This window comes from Rhinoderma darwinii, chromosome 8 (assembly GCF_050947455.1).
Source record: "Rhinoderma darwinii isolate aRhiDar2 chromosome 8, aRhiDar2.hap1, whole genome shotgun sequence".
NCBI lineage: Eukaryota > Metazoa > Chordata > Amphibia > Anura > Rhinodermatidae > Rhinoderma > Rhinoderma darwinii.
In genome coordinates this window covers 18,159,078-18,176,584 of record NC_134694.1, presented here as the reverse complement: position 1 = coordinate 18,176,584, position 17,507 = coordinate 18,159,078, and the positions used below count along the sequence as shown (strand labels likewise).

The following is a 17,507-nucleotide window of genomic DNA, read 5'->3' as shown; positions in this document are numbered from 1 at the left end:
CGTCTTGAGTTGGAAATAATCCTTTAACTGTGTTAGGGACATTTTCAGAATAGAAATAGGTTGCGTATCGCTAATATATGCCACCAGTGACTGGCGTTCGTCCAACAGCTGTTATCCCTACCGATCACTCACTACAACAGAGTGGCATCGGTGCTAGAAAAGTGCCATGCTTCTTTGTATCCTATAGGCTCTGCTTTTTCCGCGGGGCACGTTGTCACCTATTGACTATAATTGGCCAACATAGGACCTCAAAAGAAAACTGCGTGAGGACTACCATTTTCTTAGCAGCGTTGCCACTTCATTCAAGACATCACCGGCTGTCAGTGGTCAGATTGGCAAATGTCTACTAATGGCTAGATGTCTGTATTTCAGATTGATAGGGTGCAGGGATTATTCGCCTGTAATCAAGATTTATTTATTTTTATGTTTTAATTTTTTTTCCTTTTTTTAATTGTTTGTTTTGTAGATGCTTTTATTTACCCACATACGGCTGGCACATGGTTTCTCTAATCACAAGAAGAGATTACAAGCAGTTCAGGCCAGACTACACGCGATTTCTATTTTAGGTATGTTTTTCCATTTATCACTGGTTTAAAACATGTGATATGACTTCTATCATATAATCTTAAATTTAGAAAAGTTAGACAGTATATATTGGAAGCCATGCATTTATTTTTTTTCCTTGTATGTTGGCAATTTTTTTTTGCGTCTTTAGATAACTGTGACCCCCCCCCCCCCTCCATTTTCAATTTGGTCTTCAATTAAATAAAAAATATATTTCTCTACTTACATCTGGACTATATTAAATGGACAGGACTGTAGGAAATCAAACAGCCAAGCGCTCACATTAAGTAATTTCTGTCAGTCCCATTCATTTCTCTGGTGAGCGGTTTCATACGCACAGCCAATTCTCATGGGTCCCTCCCATTCTCGGTAATGGTAGGGCTTGTCATAAAAGTAAAATCTAAAAAAACAACTGTGTAGGATCACACACAGCGTAAACACTGCAAATTTTCCGCAACGGATTTTACTGTGGAAAATCCGCAGCGTGATACAGTAGCAGCAGTGTGGGTGCGATTTGAACAAATCTCATCCCCACACAGCGGATAAAATTTGACGAATCGTTAATGCTTCAAACTCACTGCTTTTCTGTTGCGGGTTTTCCATTGGGAGTTCAATGGGGGGGGGGTGGTAAAACCTGCAACAAAGTTCTATGTATTGCGACTTCTGTGGTGGAAATGCTGCGTTTCCGCGGCAAAAAAAAGGCAAATGAAGAAATTTTTTTTTTTTTTATTCTTTTAATAAATAAAACTCCTACTTGCCCCCTGAAGTAGTCCTAGCGACGCATATCAAACCTGGTAGCCACAGGGAAATCAGTCTGAAAAACCACACCAGAAACCGCACCACAATTTGGTGTGGTTTTTTGTATGGAATTCCCTATGGCTACCAGGGCGGATACACGGTGTAGTTCTACGCAGCATATTCGTCCTGCTGCAGCCTAGTGTGTTCCTACCCTTAAGGGTAAGAACACGTGCAGCGTAAACTCTGCATCGGATTAATTGCTGAAAATCTGCACCGTATTACAGTAGCAGCAGTGTGGGTGGGATTTAAACAAATCTCGTCCCCACAGTGCGGTAAATATCCGCCAAAAAAACTGCACGTAAATTGACCTGCGGTTACTTCAACCGCAGCATGTCAATTAATTCTGTGGATACTCAACTCTTCTGTTGCGGGTTTACCTATTCAATTCAAAGGGGTGCTTAAACTCGCAAACAAAGCAGTGTGTGTTGCGATATTTGAGGTGGAATCACAAAAATCTCAAAAATAAATAAAAAAAAGTTAAATTGCAACGTCATTCCAGGAGGCCAGACTGCGCCGTTTTTTGTTTTCCGGCGCCTCTTCGTAGCGGAAATTCTGCCGGAAAAACGCATCACAATGTGGTGCCATTTTCCAGATGGCATTCCCTGGGTGTTCAGGACGCATACGCTGCGCAGCTTAACTCAGTGTATCCGCACTGAATACGTTGTGAGTTCCTACACTAAAGGAGATTGATTCAGACGCTCACACATGCCGACAATTTCAGTATAACTTGATCTAACTTCCTCCTAACTCCTGAGTTTATTGGTCCATTGGATGCTTTTACCGACTGGCTTACCTGTCAAGTCAATGAGCGAGAGCGTCTGAAAAAGTTATGGTTTGTGTGCAAAATGCTTGAAATTAAAATCTGTGTCCGTGTCCCCCCCCCGTCCCCCCCCAAAAAAAAATGAAACAAAATACTGGAAACCTGTGTTTTTAAATGTAAAGAGCCTTACTGAAAAATCAATCCTGTCATATAATCTGAGCATATACCTGCTGGAGTTAAAAAGTAGTCTTGTAATGGCAGCACTCTATCTCTTCAGTTATGTTTCCTAATCTCTCACATCTGCTATACTTGTCTAAATGTAATGTAGATTTTTTTGTCTTTTTCTTTAGTATATTCTAATGCTTTGCAAGAGTCTGCAAATAGCATTCTTTACAATGGTTTAATAGAGGAATTAGTGGATGTTCTCCAGATAACGGACAAGCAGCTCATGGTAAGTCTTTCCCAAACCATCATCAAGCCAACGAAGGCTTCGTTCACATATCCGTTCGGGCTCTATTCTGACATTCCGTCGGAGGCTTCCATCGGAATAGAGCCCTGACCTACACAAACGTAAACCATTGATTTCAATGGTTACAGATCCGGTGCCAATGGTTTCCGTTTGTCTCCGTTGTGCAAGGGAGCCCAAGTTAGTTACATTGACTTATGTAAAGCACTTTTTTTTTTTCTCCTAATAGGATATTAAAGCAGCATCTCTGAGAACCTTAACCTCTATTGTTCACTTGGAAAGAACACCCAAATTAAGCAGCATAATAGACTGCACCGGTACTGCCTCTTACCATGGCTTTTTACCTGTTCTTGTCCGAAACTGTATTCAAGCTATGATTGGTGAGTGCAAACATTCCCCCCTGTCTGTTCTTAAAGGGGGATGTCTCGTCACAGGCAACCCTTTTAATATAATAGCTAGTTTCCGAGAAAAAAAAAAAGAGGATTCTTGCCAGGGGAAATTAGTCTGTTGCTCAAATGCCCTGCAGATGCTGCTACTACATGCAGCCTTTTAAATAGTCAGCGGCTCTTTGCTCTGCCTCATGGACGGGGTTACTAGTTGACATGCATATGCCCTAATCGGGTATATGGAAAGGAGTTTACCCACTAAGAACTTTTATCACCTATCCGTAAGATAAGTGATAAATGTATGATCACTGGAACCCCCACCAATCACGAGAATGACTGTTGCGAGCCCCCGTTTCCTCTCACTGCGCAATCACCGTAAGGAGGGTTTTGAATGTAGTGACCTGCCACGCCATTTTGTCTTTTGGGACCAAGGGAAAAACCCAAGTGCTGACATTGAATGTAGTCCGTCCGTGACCGCCGCTCCGTTCAAATTCCTTCTCACTGCGATCGTGGGGGGGGGGGGGGTGTCTAAATCATGAGTACCTTAAAGAGGCTCTGTCACCAGATTTTGCAGCCCCTATCTGCTATTGCAGCAGATGGGCGCTGCAATGGAGATTACAGTAACGTTTTTATTTTTAAAAAACGAGCATGTTTGGCCAAGTTATGACCATTTTTGTAGTTATGCAAATGAGGCTTGCAAAAGTCCAAGTGGGCGTGTATTATGTGCGTACATCGGGGCGTTTTTACTACTTTTACTAGCTGGGCGTTCTGATGAGAAGTATCATCCACTTCTCTTCAGAACGCCCAGCTTCTGGCAGTGCAGATCTGTGACGTCACTCACAGGTCCTGCATAGTGTCGGCACCAGAGGCTACAGTTGATTCTGCAGCAGCATCAGCGTTTGCAGGTAAGTAGCTACATCGATTTACCTGCAAACGCTGATGCTGCTGCAGAATCATCTGTAGCCTCTGGTGCCGATGTGTCCTCGCTCGTCCGACACGATGCAGGACCTGTGAGTGACGTCACAGCGTGATCTCTCGAGAACACGCTCTGTGTCTGCACTGCCAGAAGCTGGGCGTTCTGAAGAGAAGTGGATGATACTTCTCGTCAGAGCCCAGCTAGTAAAAGTAGTAAAAACGCCCCGATGTACGCACATAATACACGCCCAGTTGGACTTTTACTTTAAACACGCCCAGTTGTACTTTTGCAAGCCTCATTTGCATAAATACGAAAATGGTCATAACTTGGCCAAAAATGCTCGTTTTTTAAAAATAAAAACGTTACTGTAATCTACATTGCAGCGCCGATCTGCTGCAATACCAGATAGGGGTTGCAAAATCTGGTGACAGAGCCTCTTTAAAGATCATACCTGTGCATAGGTGATAAATGTTCATAGTAGGAAAACCCCTTTAGGAATATGATACCCTGAATTTATAAACCTAAGCAAATGTGTATTGCATAATTTAGGCCCAGATACTGTTTTGATCCATTGAGATGTATTTTTGTTTCTGCCCATTGTCAATAACAAATATTTAGCTGACTTTGTTTTATGGCAGCCTGCAATCTTTGAAAGTAAAGGGGGTTTTACACAGGATTATTGGGCAGACTAGTATTAATATAACGCTCGTTGCGGCTAATTGCCCTTTGTAAAAATGGCAGCGATCTGCCGATGAACGAGCAAACGTTCGATCGTCGTCTGGCCGTATCATTTTAAAAAAGTTCAATCTTGTCATCGGCAGCACATCTCCTTATTAACAGGGAGACACGCTGCCGACATAACGTATGGGGACGAGCGATCGGAGCAACGACTGCTCGTCCACAGCCATAGCTCCGTGTGACAGGAGCAAACGAGCGCCGATCAACTATGTCTCGTTGATCATCGCTCGCTGACCCGGCTGAGTGTCGGCCGGTGTAAGAGGGCCTTAATGCTGAAGGTGATCAAATCCCCTTTTGTTTGCATTACTTTCAGAGTAGGTAACGCAGCATGTTATCGGACCGTTCCAGCTTGTCAAAGCCGTGTAGCAAATGTTAACTTTATAATTGCAAAGTTTTTTTTTTGTTTTTTTTACCTGGAACTTAAAATATGATCTATCATTTTACAAACAAAAAAACAAATCTGTTCCTCCTCTCAGATCCCACGATGGAGCCGTACCCTCATCAGTTTGCCACTGCTCTGTTTTCATTCTTGTATCATCTAGCCAGTTATGATGCTGGTGGTGAGGCACTGGTTTCTTGTGGCATGATGGAAGCACTTCTAAAGGTATATCCCTTGTAATGCAATACAGTGCTTTTACTTTAATCCAAATCATCGTGCTGTGTTTGTGTCAGTGGATGTTAACCCCTTAGTGACCAACAATACGCCTTTTAAAGGGAATGTGTTGCCAGAAAAACATGTTTTTTTTAAAAAAAATTAAACATTTAGTGTGTGGGTGATTAAACATTGTTCAAATTTTTTTTATTTTTTTGCACGAGTCCATGTAATATTATAAATTATTTCTAATTTATAATACTACCCATTTTTGGTCACTAGATGGAGCTGTTCCCAAAATTGCAGCATTGCAACATTGGGTTAAAAGCCCTCGCTCTAGTGAGCTCTCAGCATCCCCCCCTCCTTTATCCTGGCTAGTGCCGGGATAAACGAGGGGTTTGAAAGGTTTAACCTCCTACACTGTGTGTCGCCATTTTTTGAGGTAACCCACAGTGTAGTAGGTTTACATACAGTAGTAAACACACACAAACACGAACATACATTGAAATCTCTTACCTGCTCCTGCCGCCGCGGCTCCCTCCGGCCCGTCCGCTCCCTTTGCTGCCGCTGTTCCATGTGCACAAGTCCGGAAGCCGCGACCGGAAGTAGTAATATTACTGTCCGGCCGCGACTTCCGGTCCACAGGAAAATGGCGCCGGACGGCGCCAATTTCGAATAGGACTGTGTGGGAGCGGCGCATGCGCAGTTCCCACACAGACGCCGTACACGGCAGTCAATGGGACGGGAGCCGTTCGCAGTCCCTATGGGACTGTGGCTGCCGTATTCCATGTCTGTGTGTCGTTAATCGACACACACAGAAATGGAACAAAAAATGGCAGCCCCCATAGGGAAGAAAAAGTGTAAAAATAAGAAACAGTAAAACACAAACACACAAATGAAAATAAACGTTTTTATTAAAGCACTAACATCTTTAACATATAAAAAAATTATTTGTGATGACACTGTTCCTTTAACGTTCGTCACTAAGGGGCCTTAGGCTAGGCTGACGCCTTTTCACGTTTGCCTAGTCTAAATCCTGCACGGGTCTCCCGTGCAGGCTGGAGCCGGGGCTCGGCTGTCTGACAGCTGAGCTCCTGCTCCAACGTCCGCGATCAAAGTTTACTTTGATCGCGGCCGTTTAACCCATTAAATGCCGCAGTCAATAGCGACCGCGGCATTTAACTTTGTTTACAGAGGGAGTGACCTCCCTCTGTCACCCATCGGCGGCCCGCAAATGCAATCGCTGGTCTCCGATGGGGTGTCATGGCAGCCGGGGGACTGATAAAAGCCCCCAGGTCTGCCCTGGACATATGCCTGTTAGGATGCGCCGGAGGCACGTCCTAATAGATTGCCTGTCAGATTTACACTGACAGGCAATAATGCTCTGGTATACTAAGTATACCAGAGCATTATAGCAGCGATCGGAACATCGCACAGTAAAGTCCCCTAGTGGGACTAATGAAATAAATAATAAATGTGAAATAAAGATTATTAATAAAAATTACAGTAAAAAAATCCCTTTTTTTGCATAAAAAGTGGTTTTATTTAGTAAAAGTGTAAAAAATAAATAAAAGTACACATGTGGTATCGCCGTGACCGTAATGACTCCATTAATAAAGTTAATATGTAATTTAAACCGCAAGGTAAACACGCAAGAAACGATGGCGAAATTGCAATTTTTTTCCATTGCCCCCCAAAAAAGTCATAATAAAAATGAATCAATAAGTCCCATGTACCCCAAAACAATACCAATCAAAACTACGTCTCGTCCCGCAGAAAACCAGCCCAAAAAATCACTACATTGATGGAAAAATAAAAAAGTTACGGTTCTTTGAAAGCGATGATGCAAAAACAAATCATTTTAGTTCAAGTGTTTTTATTGTGCAAAAGTCGTAAAACATAAAAAAACCTCCATATGTGGTATCGCCGTAATCGTACCGACCCATAGAATAAAGGTAACATGTTATTTACGCCGCACAGTGAACGGCGTCAATTTAAAAACGCATAGAACAATGGTGGAATTTCAGGTTTTTTTTAATAACCCCCGCCCCCCCCAAAAAGTTAATAAGTTAATAAAAAAATTATATGTACCCTAAAATGGTGCTATTAAAAAGTACAACTAATCCCGCAAAAAACAAGTCCTCATACAGCTATGTAGACGAAAAAATAAAAAAAGTTATAGCTCTTTGAATGCAACTGTAGAAAAACGAATAATATAGCTTGGTCATTAGGGCCTAAAATGGGCTGGTCACTAAGGGGTTAATTCTTCTTTTGGCTTGAAGAGCTTTTGCTGTTATTTTTTTTTCTCTATTTACATAGTGAAAGGGAAGCAAGAGTGTTAATGTAATGTATATAAGCTGAGGGCTGCAGTGAAGCTTTAGTGGCTGTTATCACCATGGCAGCCGCTCACACTATTTTTGTTGAGTTGCAGCATCAGTAGTCGGCGCTTTCAGCTTTCTCTTTGGCATTATGTTTCCCAGGTGATCAAGTTCCTAGGAGACGAACAGGACCAGATCACTTTTGTGACGCGAGCTGTGAGGGTTGTTGACCTAATTACAAACCTGGATATGGCGGCTTTTCAGTCTCACAGCGGGTTGTCTATATTCATTTACCGACTGGAGGTGAGATTAAGGCCTTAGAATAAAATCTTTTCATTGGTGAAATGTCTTCAAGTTTTTGTTTTTTTTTTGTTTTTGTTTTTCCATGTTTGGAAAAAAAAATTGCAAATAAACCATGTCACTAGGCCTCGTAGTGGTTTTTGTCTTGACTCTTGGCAACTTCTTGATTACTGTGTAATCGGGAGTCCCTCCGACCAAATGCCCATCAGCATCTTGCAGCTTCCAGTCTGCGACGTTTATATGCCATGTAACGCACAGATGCCTGCCGCTTTCTGAAGAGGTGCAGCTATATGCCTTTTCCACTCTTGGTTTATAGAAGTGGCTTCTGATTGAGCACCTTATGTTCTCATGGGGAATAGGAAAGGGACAGCCAAAAGCAAGCAACCTTTCTGTAACTGAAGTACGTTTACACTTTTTTAAAAAAAAAAATATTTTTTTTTATCCTTGACTCTTAACTCTTTCTGCAGCAATTCCATTGAAAACGCAGTCATTCCGCTGCTACAAAAATGTACCGTTTCCTGCAGCTTTTACAGCAGAAAATGGTGCGTATTTTGCGGCGTTTTTCACAATGTTGCAAGATGTGACATATCTGAAAAACGCAGAAATTCTGGGCACTTTCTGCAGCAGGAATTGACATGCGGTCTGAAAAATACAAACCGCGGGTCTTTTTCTGCTCGGAATTTTTACGCGGCATGTGGATGAGTTTTTTTTTTTTTTAAATCTCATCCATTATGCAGCTACTGTTCTGCTGCGTTCTTTCTGTCCGAAATTCCTGCCGAAAAGAACGCGGCAATTCCGCAGCGTGTTGACCCCTTACTGGATGCATAAAATAGAGTTGTGTTATTATATCAATGTGTTATCACGCTGAGCTACCCACGAGTTCTGTTTGAGTCTAATACCTATCCTTTGATCTTCTCCTCAGCATGAAGTTGATTTGTGCAGGAAAGAGTGTCCATTTGTAATTAAACCAAAAATCCAGCGCTCCAGTACTGTTCAGGAGGGAGAAGAGATGGAAACTGACATGGAAGGTAGCTTATTCTGAGACTTTAGTAAATACACGACTAAAGAGTCAACCGATTTCAAATGTAGAGAAGACCTTAAGTTCTCTGTGTGGTATTTTATTATTGGATTTATTGACCTGTATTAAACGTTGCTCACAGCAGTATCCTTTTATCCTTTTTTATCTTGTAGTATCTGATGTAGCCATGGAAAGCAGCCCCGGTCCTTCCACCTCTGCAGAGTCTCGGCCTATGATCACAAGCAGCAGTTCAGGAAGTTTAGTAATGCCACGCTCTGGTAGGACGTTTTAGTGTGTACTTTACTATTAGGGTATGTGCACACGCTTACTAAAAAAGTGTGAAAATACGCAGCTATTTTCAAGGGAAAACCGCTCCTGACTTTGACGTTTTTTTTTAAGCAAACTCGTGTTTTTCGCAGCTGTTTTTGCAGCTGTTTTTCTATAGTCCATGAAAAACTGCTTCAAAAACGTCTCAAGAAGTGACATGCACTTTCTCGCAGGCGTTTTTTACGTGGCCATTTTTAAAAACTGCTGCGTAAAAAAACGGTCCGTCGGAACAGTTCGCCATATTTTCCATAGAAATCAATGGGCAGATGTTTGGAGGCGTTCTGCTTAGGATTTATTTTTTTGGGCTGTTTACGGACTGAAAAAACGGCCAAAACGAAGCCGTGTGCACATACCCTTAGAATCAAAGTGTAAGCATTTACTTTTCTTACAAGATGATATTCTTTGCTTTACAGGGGTGCAGTGCATTCCACAAAGAGCAGCCTTGTTGAAATCTATGCTAAATTTTTTGAAGAAAGCAATTCAGGATCCGGCTTTCTCAGACGGAATTCGTCATGGTAATTTTATTTTTTTTTCTTTAAAAACTCACTTAAAAAACGACACTCTTTAAAACATGCGTATGACGGTTTTCTTTTTATTTTGTTATATTAGTGATGGATGGAACTCTACCAACATCCCTGAAACACATCATCAGTAATGCAGAGTATTATGGACCTTCCCTCTTCTTGCTGGGTAAGTCTAATAAAGAAATCTGCTTATGTGAACTCAAGTCTTCATACATGTTTGTATTACGGATTTCTAGTATTGCATAATAAAGCTGTGCGTGTTTCCTGCAGCTACTGAAGTGGTAACGGTCTTCGTGTTTCAAGAGCCCTCTCTACTCTCCTCTCTCCAAGACAATGGTTTGACAGATGTGATGCTGCACGCTCTCCTTATAAAAGATGTAAGAACCCCCCCCTTTTATGTATAAATAATACCGCTGTTTGCTTAGGCTCTATTTTACATCTCGCTGCTTTTTTCTGATGGAGGTATAGAAGTTGAGGCTTTTACATTTTATTTAATAATTGTCCCGTACCCAAAACATGTATTTGTTGGTACCCTAGTAGAAATGTAACCTGCTCTAAAGACTCATTTGGTTATGTGTTATTACGGTTTTCGGACATTTTTCCCTTTGTAACCGTTTGCTGACCGGGTCCCCCGCTCTCTTTCTCTAGGTACCTGCTACCCGGGAGGTTCTGGGCTCCCTTCCAAATGTTTTCAGTGCACTTTGTCTGAATGCCCGTGGTTTGCAGTCATTTGTGCAGTGCCAACCTTTCGAAAGACTCTTTAAAGTGTTGTTATCACCAGACTACCTTCCTGCGATGAGGAGACGACGTAGCTCAGATCCTTTAGGTAAGTAACAAATATTTTCTTAAAGGTATAAAATCTTGATTTTATTATGGAGCACAAGTGATAGCCAGCAGTTCACAAATTGACCGTAGCTCGAGGCCCCACCTATTTGACTAGCTTGTCTCCCTACCAGTTATGTAGAACATGTTGTTTTTATTTACTTTTAATATTCCCTAACTTTTTTTTTTTTACACTTGACTGATTTATTATCTACAGACCGGTCACATGAGTGAGTGTATAGGTAAATCCCTGCCATGAGAACTTTCCTCGCATCAGATTTTTACTCCATAGATAATTTAATGATTCTTTTCATATAGCAGTGACAGCGTTTGGATCTTAGCTTTCCAAGGCTCTGTCACTAACCAGAAAGATCAGTCCATGGCACTTCCCAATTTTCTCTAAAACACCTCTAACCCCTGCTGAAGAGACCTGTAGTGCAGCATATAGAGTAGCTCTCTTCAGGTCTCTAGCTGAGGGATTAAGAGGCCCGTGGTCTCTTCCAGCTTTGACCTCTCTCCGGTCTCCTGCAGGCGATACAGCCTCTAACCTGGGCAGTGCTGTTGATGAGCTGATGAGGCACCAGCCCACGTTAAAAACAGATGCCACCACTGCTATTATTAAGGTAAGGCTCAGTGTTTCTGGTCTTTTTGGTCTCTTGTTTTCTTGTGTGTTGACTTGGGTTGTGAGATCACGTTCATAGGTCTTATACACTATTAGTATTGTTTAATAATCTTATGTTCTGTCAACCTTGTTAAAGATGTATAAATACGTTAAGTGTATAAAATACAGTTTTACCTAGAGTTTTTTAATTCTGAGTGATTTATCATCTCTTTAGCTCTTAGAAGAAATATGCAATCTTGGTAGGGACCCGAAGTATATTTGTCAAAAGCCATCAATTCAGAAGGCTGATGGCACAGCCACTGCCCCTCCACCACGGTCCAACCATGCCGCAGAGGAGGCGTCCAGTGAGGACGAGGAGGAGGAGGAAGTCCAAGCTATGCAGAGCTTCAGTGCAAATCAGCAGAGTGAAGTTGAACCAAGCCAACAGTAAGTGTTCTCTTTGCGTATCCATGTTAGGAAAATGTATACTAGCAGGGATTTATTTTCTTTTTTTCTTGTATTCTAACTAACATCCAAGGAACAAGACGTACTACATAAAGTTAACTTTAATTGTTATTGATTCTGTCACTTACCACCTGACCTTGAGTTTTCTGCGTTAAGCCCAGAATGGGCAACTATTGAGGGTCCCTGATGGCAGCTGCAGATACTATTGTGTAACAGCGGCACTAGGATGTAATACCATTACTGAAGGTTGGCATTTGTGTAACATCTGACAGATAACGCTAGGGTGGTAAGAGACCGATCTCTCGGTCATAACTGCTAAGTTAACCCTGTTAGTGTGGCTGTACACCACCTGTCTTACCTGAAAGTGGCTTCCATGCTAGAAAAGTGTATGGACCTCTGAGATAGTCTTTAAACGTTACTCTTTGAGGTGGTTAGGACAATTTAAGTCTGAGATTTAAATATGGCACTGTGGGATTAGGCACTGGCACTAGGAGGCTGATCTCATCCCAGTGTTTGGTTACCATGGCAACCTGTGTTTTATTTAGCCTTGACCTAGTCAATCATAGCCCCATAAGAAAGTTGTGAGTTTCTTTTGACAACTTGTAAAAACTATTCTACAAGAGTACTTTCTGTAAATCTTGTCTGGTTTCCCTTTTAAATTGTATTTGTAGTAATCTCTATTCTATTATAGTGTTGTAGGAACCGAAGAGAGAATTCCTATTCCGCTCATGGACTACATTCTCAACGTGGTGAGTTTGATAGCAAAATTGTTAAAATATTAAAGAAAAGCAGTTGATTATTTTTGGGGATTTTAGGCTTTACTGTCATGGCTTTAACCCGTTGGTGACCACCCATTAGTGTGTTTATGGTGGCCACTAACTGGCTTTATTCCGATTCAATAGCCTTTTTACGGCACTGCATCATAGCAGGGAGCCGAGGGCTGGGAGCAGCCCTGCTCGAACGGGCCAGTGATATCCGTATCGATCTCGCTCGTTTAACCACTCAGAAGCGGCGTTCAATAGCGAGTGCCACATATGAGTGGTTTTGGAGAACGGGAGGGAGCTCCCACTCTCACCCCACCGCCATCCTGTGTAAGATCACAGGATGTCGGTGGTTTCTATGGTAGCTGGGGGGGGGGGGTCCTAATCAAGGCCCCAGGTCTGACACTAGTTATGCCTGCTAGGCCATGCCAGAGGCGTGGCCTAGCAGATGCCTGTCCGTTTTACACGGACAGGCACTAAAACTGCAATGCAAAATTATTGCAGTGTATTATAAAAGCGATCGGACGATCGCATATTGAAGTCCCCCTAGTGGGACTAGTAAAAAAGTGAAAAAAAAATGACAAGCACACTTTTCCCCCTTACAAAACACTTTATTCAAAAAAAGTAAAGTTACACATATTTGGAATCGCCGCGTCCATAACAACCCCAACTATAAAGTTATTACATTACTTAACCCGCACGGTGAGTGCCATAAAAAATAAAACAAGGCAAAAATTGCTGTTTTCTGTGACTAGTGGTTTACATTTTTTGGGATAGTGATCAAAAAGTTGCATCTAATCCAAAATAGTACCAATAAAAACTACAAGTCGTCAGGCAAATAAAGCCCTTGTACAACTGCATCGGCGTAAAAATAAAGTTATGGTTCTTGAAATATGGAGACGCTTAAACAAACAAATTTGAAAGAAATGGTTTTACTGCGTGAAAGCAGTAAAACATACAAAATAGATATAAATTTGGTATCCTTGCAGTCGTAACAACCCGCTGAATGAAGTTGTTTATTATACCACACGGTAAATGGCGTAGATTTAGGACGCATAAAAGTGTGGTGAAATTGCCGTTTATCTACCCCCCCAATAAAAAAAGTTAATCAAATGCGATGTACCCCAAAATGGTGCTATTTAAAAAATACAACTTGTCCCGCAAAAAAACAAGGCCTTATACAGCTATGTCGACGAAACAATAAGAAAGTTGTAACTCTTTGAATGAGACGATAGAAAAAATATAGCTTGGTCTTTAAGGCCTAAAATAGGCTGGTCACTAAGGGGTTAAAGTCTTTTGAATACGGTTTATTGTCAGACCGGTTTACCCTTTTTGGCATTGAACCAGTCATTGATCAGACTATTCAGTCGTATACGTGGAATGGGGTTTATATGTATTTCTGGAAGGGTACAACTAAGGATTGATACTGATCACTTTACACATTTGCTCCTTCACAGATGAAATTTGTGGAATCCATACTGAGCAACAACACAACAGATGATCACTGCCAGGAGTTTGTGAGCCAGAAGGGTCTCCTGCCCCTGGTAACCATATTGGGCCTTCCTAACCTACCTATTGACTTCCCTACCTCTGCTGCATGTCAGGCTGTGGCTGGAGTTTGCAAATCCATCCTGGTATGTATTTGTATTGAACTGCTTTTGTATGTTTTTTTGTTTTTACTTTAGCGTGTGTATCTATGTCAGGGCAGGAGAAATGTAAGGAACGAGATAGCTAATGCTTCTATGAATTTGCTGTAGGTGCCTAACTTTTTGGGTTCTTTGCTATGGAATGAAAACTTGCTCTTGACGTGGTCTAACTCGCTCCTAAAGTCAGCAGTAATTTTATCAACTCCTGATATATACAGTAAAATGTTATTAATCCACCAACTCATCTGTAAATATAGACGATCCAGCATGTGACAATAGTCCCATGACTGATCATTATGGGATAAATAACCGCATAATACAGACCAGTTAAGTGGTTGGAGCTGAACCTTATAATAGAATATGGAATTGATGTGTAGGTTCATAGACTACGTTGATGATGATTTGAGTTTTATGCTGTTGCCTGTTCTTAGAGCCCATCGCTATACAAAATCCAAAAAGCAAAATTTACTTTTTATCCTTAGACATTATCTCATGAGCCTAAAGTTCTCCAGGAAGGGCTCCTTCAGCTGGACTCTATTCTTTCCTCTCTCGATCCTCTTCATCGACCAATTGAGGCACCAGGGGGGTCTGTACTATTGAGAGAATTGGCATGTGCTGGTAATGTCGCAGATGCCACACTTTCTGCTCAAGCCACGCCACTTCTTCATGCCCTCACTGCGGCACATGCCTACATCATGATGTTTGTCCACACGTGCAGAGTAGGACAGGTAAGCAGAGCTTGTCTTTAGAGAACTTTCTATCAAATGCATTATCCTGTAACTAATGCTGTTTGTCACTTATTAAACGATTGATCTTTTTGCAAGTTTTTATAATAATCATTTTTTTTTTTAAATATTAACTTTTTTAGAGTGAGATTCGCGCCATATCTGTAAACCAGTGGGGCTCACAATTGGGACTCAACGTTTTGAACAAGCTTAGCCAACTATACTGCTCTCTGGTGTGGGAAAGCACAGTTTTGCTTTCTCTGTGTACTCCTAACAGGTACTGCCAATGTGTGTTTTTGTTTTTTCTTTTACTAACTAACATTTATAGTATACATTGTGATCAGATTTGTCAGGAAACACTAGGTTGGTCCATAGACTATAATAGATCCACCTCATGTAGCCAAAGAAAAGCAGCAGCACCACCATTTTAGCAATTCTAGTGGTCGGATCCATACCAATCATACATTTGTAGAATATCCTACGGTTCCGTCCCCCCTGCACATCTGTACTCTCATGCATGCTTTGTGCAGGAAACTGTCACTGCTCTATTTTTCATTTTTTTGGGGGGATCTTGGTTGTAGTTCCCTGCACAGCTGGTGAATGGGAGAGCCGCCGTGCAGGGAAAAATACCAAAGGGTCATCTCCCTCTTTGTTCTTGTGATCGGCAGACCCACGCTGATTATAGTATGACATATCCTAGCGATGCGCCATAACCGTCTTAAATGGGAATATACCTTTTTAATTTTTCATAGCTAACAAAGACCACGATCTGCTTGAACTGACCATGTGAAACTATCTAGCACCAGCATAGTGAATGGAAAATACGTATTACAATAAAAATTAAATTCAGGTTATACCCTGTCTGCACTTTTAATAAAATACCACTTCATTCAGTGTTCTAAGTTAGACTACTTTTTTTTTTTTTGTGTGTTCTATCAGTTTGCCACCTGGGTGTGAGTTTGGTCAAGCAGATATGCAGAAACTTGCCCCAAAGGAGGAGAAGACTGCAAGTACGTTACCTCAAGGAGCCAAAAGAGCAGGTATTGTCACTACTCTTGCTGAATGCTTTGGTATTGACCCAAAAACTTGCTATGAATTTATAAGGGTTGTAGTTCTTGTGTCTAAAATATTTAGTCGGTAGAGTTTTTAATCAATTTAATGAGTTTGTGCTTATTAACCAGCTAGATTTATGACCGTTTGGTTTTTTTAACCGGAACTAGATTTGCATTATTTTTGCCTCTAATAGAAGCTTTTACTATTTTGCTTAACCGCAGATGGAGATGTCGAAACTTCAGCAGCAAATGAAGAAACAACTGGTTTGCTGGAAGGTATTGGGTTGGATGGTGACACACTGGCCCCCATGGAAACCGATGAACCAAGCACTTCAGATCTGAAGGGTAAACCAAAGATCACACCAGCCATGGCTGCCAGAATTAAACAGATCAAGCCGTTACTGTCAGGTTAGTAATAGCGATGTAGCTTAATATATTATCCGTTTCCAGGTTTAAACGTAATGGGTTGTTTTATATTATCTGGCTAATAAGTTTTTAAATTGGTTCCTGGAATAATCCAGCTAGCCCTCAAGATTTTGCACAACACTGTTCTCACATGTTTTCACATTTCCATTGCAGCGTCCTCAAGGTTAGGTCGTGCATTAGCAGAGCTTTTTGGACTCTTAGTAAAACTATGTGTGGGGTCTCCTGTCCGACAAAGGAGAAGCCATCATGCAGCAAGTACAACCACAGCCCCTACTCCAGCGGCTCGTTCCACTGCGTCTGCTTTGACCAAACTACTCACCAAAGGTCTCTCCTGGCAGCCTCCTCCCTATACTCCCACACCAAGGTTCAGGTCAGTATTGGGGATTCAGCATCTTTTGTATATTTTTTGGGGGGGGGGGGATTTTCTGGTCTCTTTGGCTTAACAACATTCTCTTCTTTAGGTTAACGTTCTTTATCTGCTCTGTTGGTTTTACATCTCCCATGTTGTTTGATGAACGCAAATATCCGTATCACCTTATGCTACAGAAGTTTCTATGTTCCGGCGGGCACAATGCACTTTTTGAGTAAGTTAAGTCGGTTTTCCACTTTTGCTTACGTTTTTTGATTTTAATGTGTTTATTATTTCTAGCTACATCCTTTTTGCCTCCGTTTGCATATTTTGTTTAGCTCGGGCTAATAAAGTGGTTGCGGTTTTCGCTTCATTTTACAAAGTACCTAAAGCCACCAGTCCGGCTTCCTTTAACCTTTGACTATCGGCTATTAACGCCTAGTGAATTTGTGTCTGGTGATATGTTTCCCCTGCAGCAGCTCTCCGCTATTTCTCATAGAGGGGTCGTCTCTAATCTGGCACGTGGAAAGTAGTTTTCTTCATGAGACCATTCCTTTAATGTTGGTGACTGACTGTATTGGTTGAATAGATATTGACATGCTGATTTGTCTTGTTTCTTGTAATTATAGAACTTTTAACTGGGCCCTTTCAATGGGTGGGAGAGTACCGGTTTCTGAGGGTTTGGAGCACACTGACCTGCCAGATGGTACTGGAGAGTTTTTGGATGCCTGGCTCATGTTGGTGGAAAAGATGGTGAACCCTACAACTGTTTTAGAATCTCCACACTCCTTACCTCCCACCAAGCTACCTGGAGGACAGAACTTCCCTCAGTTTAGCTCTTTACGCTTCCTAGTGGTTACACAGAAGGTTTGTTGTGTTTCTTTTATGCTACCTCTGAATAGGAGTGTTAGGCCCCATGCACATGACTGTTCCCGACTGCCATCCACATTTTC

The 17,507-nt window shown here is 41.6% G+C and overlaps 1 protein-coding gene across 8 annotated transcripts in view; it reads left to right on the top strand.

Moving 5' to 3' along the window:
* HUWE1 (HECT, UBA and WWE domain containing E3 ubiquitin protein ligase 1) overlaps positions 1-17,507 on the top strand; it is an 81,266-nt gene that overhangs the window by 23,034 nt on the left and 40,725 nt on the right. For 5 of the 8 annotated variants that reach the window (XM_075835389.1, XM_075835384.1, XM_075835385.1 and 2 more), the window contains exons 11-32: positions 467-566; positions 2,473-2,573; positions 2,818-2,968; positions 5,105-5,232; positions 7,701-7,841; positions 8,761-8,866; positions 9,030-9,134; positions 9,597-9,698; positions 9,793-9,873; positions 9,978-10,084; positions 10,356-10,533; positions 11,034-11,152; positions 11,366-11,577; positions 12,287-12,344; positions 13,814-13,990; positions 14,485-14,730; positions 14,871-15,004; positions 15,667-15,767; positions 16,002-16,187; positions 16,359-16,575; positions 16,667-16,789; positions 17,184-17,421. In XM_075835389.1, the coding sequence (XP_075691504.1) occupies positions 467-566; positions 2,473-2,573; positions 2,818-2,968; positions 5,105-5,232; positions 7,701-7,841; positions 8,761-8,866; positions 9,030-9,134; positions 9,597-9,698; positions 9,793-9,873; positions 9,978-10,084; positions 10,356-10,533; positions 11,034-11,152; positions 11,366-11,577; positions 12,287-12,344; positions 13,814-13,990; positions 14,485-14,730; positions 14,871-15,004; positions 15,667-15,767; positions 16,002-16,187; positions 16,359-16,575; positions 16,667-16,789; positions 17,184-17,421 (3,111 nt within the window). The remainder of the gene's footprint in view (positions 1-466; positions 567-2,472; positions 2,574-2,817; positions 2,969-5,104; positions 5,233-7,700; positions 7,842-8,760; positions 8,867-9,029; positions 9,135-9,596; positions 9,699-9,792; positions 9,874-9,977; positions 10,085-10,355; positions 10,534-11,033; positions 11,153-11,365; positions 11,578-12,286; positions 12,345-13,813; positions 13,991-14,484; positions 14,731-14,870; positions 15,005-15,666; positions 15,768-16,001; positions 16,188-16,358; positions 16,576-16,666; positions 16,790-17,183; positions 17,422-17,507) is intronic. The other 3 variants (XM_075835391.1, XM_075835390.1, XM_075835386.1) reach the window with 1 other exon arrangement.